The 11,677-nt window shown below is 42.6% G+C and overlaps 1 protein-coding gene across 1 annotated transcript; it reads right to left on the bottom strand.

Annotated features, from left to right (window-relative positions):
* Positions 1 to 7,363: 7,363 nt before the first annotated feature.
* On the bottom strand, positions 7,364 to 9,078 carry LOC104810262 (feruloyl CoA ortho-hydroxylase 1). The gene is made up of 4 exons (XM_010536459.1): positions 8,790 to 9,078; positions 8,460 to 8,701; positions 8,016 to 8,352; positions 7,364 to 7,828 (listed from the first exon to the last, which is right to left on the bottom strand). The coding sequence occupies exons 1-4, from the start codon at positions 9,048 to 9,050 to the stop codon at positions 7,583 to 7,585; spliced, it is 1,086 nt and encodes a 361-aa protein (XP_010534761.1). The 5' UTR covers positions 9,051 to 9,078; the 3' UTR covers positions 7,364 to 7,582.
* Positions 9,079 to 11,677: the final 2,599 nt, after the last annotated feature.

Genomic DNA, 11,677 nt, shown 5'->3' on the forward strand with positions numbered 1-11,677 from the left:
ACCTCATACAAATTCGCGATCTTGCAATTTCAGCTTTTCCTCAATTTTTGTTCGTCCATATCTCCCTCGTTTCTCAACCAAATCGAGTGCCGTTTGTTTCTAAATCTTCATGGAAACGTCCTCTTTCAAGAACAACAAACCATTGAGATATTATGGTTATGAGATGAAAACAAGGGTACATAGAGATAACTCATATTAGCTCTCTATGTTTTTAGGCTTGTTTTACCATTCATTTATTCCCAAAAGTCATTTAAATAATTTATTCGGGAATCGGGGTATTACAAATCCTTCTCCCTTAAAAAGAATTCGTCCCCGAATTCTGAATCACATGATGTCTTTAATTCATTCGCATTCATAGCACAATATCCAACACTTCCATTACAGCAGTGTCATACATCAGATAGAAGTTCCATACGATCCATCGTCATACACAAGAGTTGTACAGCATCAGGTGAAAAGATAGGGATAGTTGCTACGCATCTCTTCTTCGGGTTCCCAAGTCATGTCCCATATCCCTTGGCTTCTCCACAATACCTTCACCAATGGCACCTCCTTTGTCCTCAGATTCTTAACCTTTCAGTCCATTATCTGTAGTGGTTCGTCTCGAAAACGTGTAGCACATGGGAAGGGTCTGTTATGTATCTACGTAGCATCGACACATGGAATACATCGTGGATGTTGCCCAGCTCTGAAGGCAACCCGAGACGATATGCTACTGTGCCTACCTTCCCAATCACTGGATAGGGTCCGATATATCGCGGTTTCAGCTTCCCGTCCTGTCCAAACGTAGTGTGTCCCCGCATGGCCTGAACTCGGAGGAATGCTTGATCTCCAACTTCAAGGGTGAAGTCCCGTCTCCTCTGGTCGGCATATGATTTTTGTCGATCCTGTGCTGTTTTCAGGTTGACTCGAATTTTTCGGATCACTTCCGTAGTCTCTTCCACAATCTCAGGCCCGAATTCCCGTCTCTCCCCAATCTTTGTTCAACACAAAGGTGTCTTGCATGGCCTCCCATATAATGCTTCATACGGTGGTACTCCAATACTCGCATGGTGACTGTTGTTGTACGCAAACTCGCACAACGTCATGTACTGATCTCACGGGGTTCCCCATTCTAATACACATGCGCGAAGCATATCCTCCAAAGTTTGTATCGTCCGTTCCGACTGTCCATCTGTCTGAGGATGATATGTCGTGCTCATCTTGAGCTTCGTCCCCAGAGTTTTCTGTATCGCCTTTCACAGGCGTGATGTGAATCGGACGTCTCGGTCTGAGATGGTCTCGTTAGGAACCCCATGTAGACGCACGATCTCATCGACGTAAATATGCGCCAACCGCTCAATCGGATATTCCTGTCGGATGGGGATAAAATGAGCGGATTTGGTTAGTCGGTCCACGACTACCCAAATGGCGTTCTTCTTGCTGGGCGTGAGAGGTAATCCGACCATGAAGTCCATGGCGATCGAATCCCGCTTCCACTCGGGTATCTCCAGCGGTTGTAGCTTCCCTCCCGGCATCTGTCGTTCTGCCTTCACCTGATGGTAAGTGAGGCATCTCGCTACGTAGTCCGCCACATCCCTCTTGACCCTTGGCCAAGTATACCAGTGTCGTAGACCCTGATACATCTTGCTCACCCCCGAATGTATCGCCAACCTCGACTGATGAGCCCCTGACAAAATCACCTGTCTCATCTCCAGATAATCGGTCACACATAGTCGGTTCCCAAGTCGCAACGCGCCCTGCTCGTCGATGCGGTAGTCCTTCAGGCTATATTCCTCAATGTGATCCATGTATCGAGTGAGTAATGGATCACCGCGCTGTCTCCTGATCACTTGTTCTGTCAGAGTCGGTGTCGACTCCTCTGCTGTCAATGAGAGATGTTCCAATATCGAAGTCAACTCAACAACGTTGTTGCGAGATGAGGTGACAACACGTATGGCCGCTAAGATCTTCTTCCGGCTAAGAGCGTCGGCCACTACGTTAGCCTTCCCCGGATGGTAGGCTATCTCCAGATCGTAATCTGCAATCAGCTCCAACTATCTTTGTTATCTCAGATTCAGATCCTTCTGAGATATTACATAAGTCAAGCCCTTGTGATCCGTGTTAAGCATAACTTTCTCCCCGTACAGATACGATCTCCAGATTTTTAGTGCATGAACTAACGCCGCTAACTGCATATCATGCGTCGGATAGTTCTCCTCGTGTTTCTTCAGTTGTCTCGACGCGTAAGCGATCACGTGTCCCTCCTGCATCAACACGCAACCGAGTCCGTGCTTGGACGCGTCAGTATATACCTCGTATAGGATTCTCGGCCATGGTAATGCCAGGATCAGCGCTGATGTCAATCTCCGCTTCAACTCTCCGAAGCTCCCCTCGCAGTCTGCCGTTCACTCGAACCTGACGTTCTTTCCTATCAGCTTCGTCAAGGGTCGAGTGATTTTGGTGAATCCTTCGACGAATCGTCGGTAATAGCCGGCTAGTCCCAAGAAGCTCCTGACTTCCGTCACAGAAGTCGGGGACTGCCACTCCATGACGGCCTCAATCTTTGCCGGATCGACCTGAATGCCCTATGTTGACACCACATGTCCCCGGAATCCAATCTCCTGTAACCAGAAACTGCACTTACTGAAGTTCGCGTACAGCTGGTTCTCTCTCAACCTCCACAATGTCTTTCATAGGTGTTCTTCGTGTGTCTGCGGATCCAGCGAGTAGATAAGGAGGTCATCGATGAATATGATGACGAACTCATCCAGATAGTCCATGAACACGCGGTTCATCATTTGCATGAACTTCGCAGGCGCGTTCGTGAGCCCGAAAGGAATGACCACGAACTAGAAGTATCCATATCTCGTTTGAAATGCCATCTTCTATATGTCATCATCCTTGACCAGAATCTGATGATATCCGGATCATAGGTCGATCTTCGAAATCCACTGGGCTCCCTATAGTTGGTCCACCAACTCATCAATCCTCGGTAGCGGGTACCGATTCTTGATAGTTACTTGGTTGAGTCATCGGTAATCGATGCACAATTGCATACTCTCTTCCTTCTTCTTTACAAAGAGTATCGGTGCTCCCCACAATGAAACGCTAAGGCGAATGAAACCCTGCTCCACCAACTTGTTCAGCTGTTTCTTCAACTCGACCATCTCCATAGGTGTCATCCGATACGAATCTATGATAATTGAGTCAATATCCAATACCTAGTCAGTAGTAAAAACCCATCTCTCCCCTTGGTTGTAATCCCGACAAGTCATCGGGAAAAAGCATTACAAAACTCCTCGCAACTAGTTTGTCTTCCAATCTATGCTTTGGTTTCTCGGTAATCGTGATAACTACAAGGAACGCTCTGTTGTCCCTCCTGGACACCTTATTTTTGGACTTTTGGTTTGCACTTAAGGGGGTCCTCTGCTAACGCCAATATAGATGGTGAGCGAGGTAAGTTCCTCCCCCCACTTTGTCATAAACGCCCACTTGGGTGGGTTGGCGTTTGTTCTTTTCGCTGTTGCTATAGGGCCTCTTGGGATTTCGCAATTAGTTCCCTAATTCCAATCCCTTAGTTTAGGAATTGGGCTTAATTGTAGAAATCGTTGATCTCTATTTAAGCATACAATGGCGACATTCTAAGTGTGCCACGTTACATTCACTAAGCCTTCGACGACCGCCACATGCATCATCAATGTACGGACCTCGACAGGTGAGGATTTTCTTCGGACATGGTTTGAAAACATTTTTCGTAGAAAACCATTGGGTAATGAGCACGATACCTTCCCGAGGAAAGAACGTGGCTCTGATACCAAAAGTTGTGACACCCGTATCCCGCTTCCCGTGAACAGGATGCACCACATGGACAAAAATTAATAACATAATACCCAAACCAAAATACGGGAAATTTAAAACATTTTAACCATAATATGTAAATACGCAGCGGAAATACAACATGTGCGACGATAGTCGCAAAACTAACGCATGTCCGAATACTAAATAATATACCGTACAAAATATGGGAATACATTTCCCGTAGTCCAAAATACAAAACCCGTACATGATGTTGTCCCTTCGGAGTCGTCGTCGGCCGAATGCGCTACGCATACTCCTCGTGATCTGAAAAGGATGAAACCACGAGGGCTAAGCAACTGCTTAGTGAATAGCCCGGGTTGAATCCGGTAAACCCGTTCTCAGCGAGAACGGTGTTAAAACGATAATTCATAGTCAACGTAAAAAACAAGATATATATAACATGCATCATCACATAACATTCATCACAACCATATCAATCACAAACATATCTGTATGGAATCCTCCATAGGGTTTCAGCCCCATATCCTAGCCAAGTCAGCATGGCTAGGGGCGCACCACGCGCACCCGTCACTCACGTGACGTTGGTCGTCGCGTCACCTGCGACACACGCGTATCACGCGCTGGTCACACTCGTGACCACCCGATGTCAACTCAGTATGACACAGACGGGAAAGTAACCACACCCGTATGGAGTCCACCATAGGGTTCCAGCCATAAACCCTAGTCAAGTCAGCATGACTAGAAGCGAGTCCACGTCCGTCAAGTCCATGACGTTGGTCGTGTCAAGTCAGCATGACACAATAAAATCGTAACGCACCCGTATGGAGTCCACCATAGGGTTCCAGCCATAAACCCTAGTCAAGTCCATGACTAGGAGCGCGTCACACGCCCGTCAAATCCATGACGTTGGCCGTCGCACCGCATGCGACCATATCACAATCACAATCACGCTTTACTCGTACCGCACGAGTGAAGCTACAACCATGGCACACAACGATCATGCATCCGTAACCCCCACTACAATCACGCATCTCACGGTATTCGGACCCCAACCGACCTACCGGTCAATGCCATACGATGCTCCCCGATGAGCAAACACACAACGAGTCTCTCAAAAATTGGATCACACATCTCACCGCGGGTGGTAACTCGAAAATTCTCCGAAGAGTGGGTTCTACACTCCGTACCGGTCGGTTCAAGTTGAAGTTGCCATTCGGTTCGTCCGTTCTGTCTCGGACAGCTCGAGTGGACCATTCGGTCCGAAAATCAGTCCGTTCGGACTGGAACCATCAGTCCGTTCGGACTGGGTTTACAGTCCGTTCGGACTGCGTTCTGCAGTTCGTCGTCTTCGCGAAAACAGATTTCTGGTCCGACTTTGATTGCTCAGATCTCCCTCATTTCTTATCCGAATTAAGTCTCGTTTGTTGCTAAATGTTCATTGAAATGTCCTCTTTCAATTACATTCAACCAATAATTGAAACATTGCAATCACACGATGAGAAATAATTCGCAATACAGGTATGTTGACAGGTTCGCGTTCTGCGTTTTCCAGCTTTTCTTCGATTTTCATTCATTCATATCTCACTCATTTCTCCACCAAATTATATCCCGTTTGTTGCTAAGTGTTCATTGAGATGTCCTCTATCCAATACAGGCATCAAATCATCGAAATAACACGATCACATCGATAAAAACGAGCTTACACAGATGCAACTCAAGCCACTCACCTGTTCTTGGATCAGATTCGGTTTGAATCTGATTTGGTTGAGATTGAGTGATGTTTCTGGGCTCCTCCACCTTGAGATCTCTTCCTAGACACTCTAGGGATGTTTCCCAACACTTTCCCAAGCTCCCTTTCTCTCCTCTCTTCTTCTTTCTCTCCCTCTCTCTCTCTTTTCTCCTCTTTCTCTTCTGCAGCTTCTGGATCCGAAAATGGCTGAGTGAAGAGTTGGAGAGGCAATTATGGAGCCTAGGGAGAGAGAGAAGACGAATTATTGACCCTAGGGGCTAGCTAGGATCGCACTTTGTCGGGTTGGTGGCTTTTGAGTGGGTTATGGGTCGCCCATGTGCGAGAAAGTCGCGCACTAAAGTAGTTGTCGACAGTCTGTTTGCGTAGTCCGTTCGGACTATCTTAAGTAGTCCGTTCGGACTGCCTTTCTAGTCCGTTCGGACTGACTTTCTTAGTCCCTTCGGATTGACTTCCTGGTTTGTTCGGACTGGCTTCCCGGTTTGTTCGGACTGACTCGCATAGTCCGTTTTCGATTGCTCCGTTCTCACTCGTTTCTTAACCAAATCGCGCACCGTTTGTTTCTAATTAATCTTCATTGGGATGTCCTCTTTCATATCCAAGTGATAGGTTATTGAAAACTCATGTTCACAGGATGCAATTTGATTCGCAACTCTTGTACCTCATACAAATTCGCGATCTTGCAATTTCAGCTTCTCCTCAATTTTCGTTCGTCCATATCTCCCTCGTTTCTCAACCAAATCGAGTACCGTTTGTTTCTAAATCTTCATGGAAACGTCCTCTTTCAAGAACAACAAACCATTGAGATATTATGGTTATGAGATGAAAACAAGGGTACATAGAGATAACTCATATTAGCTCTCTATGTTTTTAGGCTTGTTTTACCATTCATTTATTCCCAAAAGTCATTTAAATAATTTATTCGGGAATCGGGGTATTACAACAAGGACCTACTCTACCCCTAGACGACTCATATGCATGTGAGTTCTATGATAAAGATCTCAATCCACTCATAAAATTCTCAAGTAAAGATGGTGTGATCATCGTTTACGAATCGAAACGTGCTGAAAAATTCGAATAGTATAAAAAAACTTGGTACCGTTCTGAATGGAATCGTACCGAAAAGTTCGAATCATACAAAAAAACTCAGCACAATTTTCGAATTGAATCGTATTGAAAAACTCGGTGCCTTTTTCGAACCGAACAGTTCAGAAAATCTAAACGGCAATATTTCTAAAACATCGAATCGAATCGAATTTTAAAAAACTTGAAAAACTGATTTTTTTTAATAAATATATATTTTTTCATAAACTAGCGAATATAATATAATATCTGATTTTGTATATATTTTTATTGAATCGAATAAAACGAAACGATTATTAAAATATCAATTCCTAGTTTATATAAGTATATTACATATTAATAGTTGTACATATATAGAAGTAATATATGAATATATAGATGGGTTTAAATGGTTTACATGGGTTTAATGGGCCGACCCAATCCAAACCATTGTTATTAACTGTCGATCCAACCCAACCAGTTTACCTTTGAAATCCAAATGGGTTAGGAACAAATGGGTTAGCCCAACCCATTTGGCATCTCTACAGGAGCCTAGGCAAGAAAGTACGTATGGTTTCGCTCTTGCATCGTGTCCGGTTCTTGTTTATTTTTCCTAAATGACATCAACTGCGAATTAGATTACTAACAGAGAAATGGTAATTACTAATTCCCGTTGTTTTTTACATGTTTTGTGTTTATTTTATTGTTGTTTTGAGCCAACTTTTAACAGCAGACCAAGTCCTCAATCAATATATGACATTCCATTTGGACTCTTTCCTTTCAATCTTTTCTTGTTTTTCATTTTCGGGTTATTCCCCCATTATTCTTTTACTATCAAACGTTACATATCGTGAAACACAAAAGGAAGGGAACCACACGTAATTAAAGAGAGTCACAGGAAATGTGACAAAAGAAAAAAATTATGGTAGTGATGATTTATTACAGGAACGAGTGCGAGATCCAAGTATAGGATCAGAAAGCACGTGCGAAATCGAGGGATTTCTTGCCGTCGTGGGCTTGTCCGAAGAAGTTGTTCATGTAATCTTGGAACAAGACCTCCTTGTAACGAGCAACGCCGTCTCGCTTCACGATTTCTGGGAAAGGACCGATCTTCTCCCAAGGCTTAGGAACTGTGAATATGGGCACTGACACTCTCGCTGATGTCTCCGTCGTCCGTACCCTATGCTCTGCGCTCTTGTACCTTCCATTGCTCACAATCTAACCCATTCATGATACTAATTAGTTATTACTGTAATCAGAAAAATCCGAATAATGTCAAACCCCTAACAAAAAGAGTTATTTAATTCATCGATTGGTCATCTTGTTTTATGCACTAATTAATAATTCATTCGGTTTCGACAGTTAATGCAGATTTAAACTGAGTAATGATAAAGGGATAATGAACCTGCAGAGCATCGCCGACGTTGATGACCAAGGCACCGTGCACCGGCGGGATCTCGACCCATTCTCCATTGTCCGTACCCTCGTCGAGCTTAACATACAAACCTCCGATGCCGTCTTGTAATAAAACCGTCAAAGTCCCCATGTCGGAGTGGCGTCCGACGCCGACCGTGAGCTCCGGCTTCGGACACGGTGGATAATAGTTCATGTTCACCATCGTCATTCCCACCAACGCTTCTGTTCTCTCTTCGTCCAGTGTTACACCTAGTCTCCCCATCAGTACTCCCACAATCGTTTTCACCATTTTCATGGACGTCTTCAAGTACTCAAGTGCCACGTCCCTATCTCACGATTATGATGTTTTTTTGGGCACAGAATCATAATAATTCAGATGCTATATATTTAATTCGGAGATTAATTTGCATGCATTGCCCGAAAATGCAAGTACCTGCATGGATGAGGCCAATGTTGGAGGGCCTCGTCATCGTTCGTATAGACCATACTAACGTAATCCTTCCACTCCAAGGCCTCCTCCTTCTCGGGCACAAAGCTCGTTCCGTACTTCACCAATCGGCTCGGACTCACCTCTTTCCGGTACATCGCCTTTTTCTCTGGCGGCTGTTTGAAAAACTCATGAGCCGCCGCCTTAAGCGACTCCAGCAGCTCCACCGGCACTCCGTGGTTTACCACCTGAAATATAATCTATGTTAAAGACATTCTAACAAAACAATCCAAAATAGCAAGATGTTCAAATGTTATAGATATCCATTCCGTGAACCTGAAAGAACCCTAATGTCTCGGCGGCTCGGGCAATCTGGTGGGCCACTCGGTCGTGGTCAGGGCCATCGAGCAGTGAGAGATCGATGGGTCGGGCCGCTTCGCAGATGTGGGCGTTTTTTATGGGGATTCGCTCGTGGGGTGGTTGGACGTAGGGCTGTGGCACGGTGGAGAGGCCTGAGTCCATGAGACCCTTCACACCGTAGCCTTCTTCGACTACGAAATTGAATAGTGAGTTTCGGTCCTCTAAGTTCATGGCCATTCTCTTTCGTCTCCTTGTTGTCGCTGAATTTGAATGCAGATTAGATGTGTTGAGGCTGTGGGGAAAGCTGGTATAAATAGGGAAGAAGAAGGATTCGCAAATGACACTTTCTTTAGATTTATTTTAAATTTATTTTTTTATTAATTATAGCTAAACGAGAGTAAGTTGCGATTATCATACAATTCATTAATTACGAATATATGCATGTCTTGGAGTTGACATGTGAAGTGAAATATGCATGTTCAATGCCAAATTCTCGCATTATTAGTTGTTTCTCAACGGAAGATAAGAACATTTTAATATATATATATATAAATGTAAGTAACATATGCATGAATATCTGGTTATTAGTCTTATGGGGTTTGACTTTCTTCAATGGCATGCACATTGCCTCAAAACGTACAAAGAGTTATAAGAAAAACTTGAAAAAAGTACAAGTTAACTCCACAAGTGTTGTGTATACATACATGTCTATACGCATATAATATATATCTATACACACATGGTATATGAACATTCTGACGGTTGGACCTACCACCGGGCATATTCTACATAACTTGGCAATTAATTAATTAATTAGACATGCGAACACTGAGTAGGTTTCCAACCAAAAAAAAAAACAGTAGGCTGGACATAGTTCATATTGGCCCAAATTATATGGGCTTAATATGAAAGCCCACTTATTTTTCATGCCCAACAATATATTATATTCACGGACACGAGGGCAACTTCGGGTATTTGAAAAGTTGTCTAAATTCTTTCTCTCTCTTTTTTGTTTTGGCGGAGGGTTGACGAGGAAGGATACAACCACTTTTCAAAAGTTTCAATGACATGGTTGAAATCTATGTTGGGGTGTGAACGGTCATGAAAAAGTACCCTATTAGTTTTTGTATTTCAAAAGAGATAATATAAGTTCCCTATTTATAGCAGTGGGAAGAGAATCTCGCACGGATGATAAAATAGTTTTGATTTTATTATGATATTATTTTGATTATTAATTTATCATAATTGATCCATTTTCTGTAAATTTTATTTCGATGTGATTTTTTATATCAATCAAGAATATTTTTTCATTATTCTACCGATTATTTCCATTTAAAGCTTTCTATAACTTTCCAAATATCAGATTTTTTTCAAGGATTAGAACCGTTTGGATTCTATCAAATAAGTTCAAATCAAACAACCTATAAACATAAACTTCTATTTTTTTCTACTTTTTTTTAACACTGTATATGAATTTATTTATTTTTATAAAACACTACATATGAATTAAAACAGAACATAATATAATTTTATTAAACAAGATCGAGATTGGTATTGTTAACCATATCACTTTAAGAAAATGAATCCACCCACACACACATTGACACATAATTAAGATGCAAATTGTGAGGTATTGTCTCCATCAAAATCGCTAACACAGTTGCATGCAATATAAGGCCTAATTTAAATCGTGCGTAACATCATATATGGCTTCACCGAAAGAGATTATAAAGATTAGGGGATGGGATACAAACGACTTTGTCTTTGTGAGACAAGAAAAAAGATGGTCCCAAGAGGTCAACCCAACCCATTACATGTCGATCGATTCTGTGGGTCTCTCCGCCCCGTTGCCATGTTGTTTCATTTTCTTCCCCAAATCTCATCACCCGCGCTTTGTTATAATTATATATTCGGGACTATACACAATTGAAAAAACCGGACCCTCAAAGAGTAAAGGGAAAAACTAACCAGTTCTATTCACTTGAGAAAAAGTCAGCTACTTAACACTCACTCTCACAATGAATTCTACCGATCAAAAACCTTACCAAACGTAAACGCTCACCAAAGGAACGGAGATTTTTCCATTAGGTCTCCCCCTAAGATCCACGTCCAAACACTCATCAGAGAAAAGAGATTTGCTCCATCGGTCTCTTCTTCAGACACATACTCACTCAAAAGTGAGTTATCACTCACCAGCAAAAAGACTCTTTTAGTAAAATATGCTTTGCTCTCCGTGAGAACTGATATGCGGCTTGTGTCTTCTTTATATAGGCTCCTCCAGTTCGCCTTAGATCTCCACGAATTGATTTGATAGACTCCTCCTTGATTCTCTTGGATTTTATCTCTATCTCTAAGATCTCATCTTTGTCTCTATCTCTTCAAGTCTTTGACTTTATCTCCAAGACTGTCTCTATCTCAAATCTTCTCAAATCTTCTTAGCTTTGATTCTATCTTTATTTCTTGGAGTCAAATCCAAAGTTCGTGGCTCTATCTATTCAGATTGCTTTCCCTAAAATCTCTCCAAGTGGTTGACATTGAGTCCATCTTAATCTCTTAGAGTCTTTGACTTTATCTGAATCTCGTCAGTTGTACCTCAGATTTGCGTGAGCTCTATCTCGCCGGATTCTTCTCCTGAAATCTCTCAAGTTTGTTGAACCTGCAATAACCACTTAACAACCAAAAAAACATATGTGCAAATAATTGCACTAACAATCTCCCCCTTTTTGGTTATTTCAGATCATGCACACACACATAAAATTTCAGCACAATTTCGCATCAGTCGCATAAGGATTCAGACATATTTGATGTTGATTCCGAAGTAAGTTTCACAACTTTACTTAACCGAGTTTGTCTCTGAATTTGAA

The sequence above is a fragment of the Tarenaya hassleriana genome, unplaced genomic scaffold (assembly GCF_000463585.1).
Source record: "Tarenaya hassleriana unplaced genomic scaffold, ASM46358v1 Cleome18, whole genome shotgun sequence".
Lineage (NCBI taxonomy): Eukaryota > Viridiplantae > Streptophyta > Magnoliopsida > Brassicales > Cleomaceae > Tarenaya > Tarenaya hassleriana.

Bases quoted from the DNA above. Each gene is read 5' to 3' on its own strand.
- LOC104810262 (XM_010536459.1), bottom strand. From the start codon at position 9,050: ATGGCCATGAACTTAGAGGACCGAAACTCACTATTCAATTTCGTAGTC. The intron at 8,353-8,459 runs GTACTTGCATTT...ATCGTGAGATAG, and splicing joins CATTGGCCTCATCCATGCAG to GGACGTGGCACTTGAGTACT. The intron at 7,829-8,015 runs GTTCATTATCCC...TGAATGGGTTAG, and splicing joins ACGTCGGCGATGCTCTGCAG to ATTGTGAGCAATGGAAGGTA.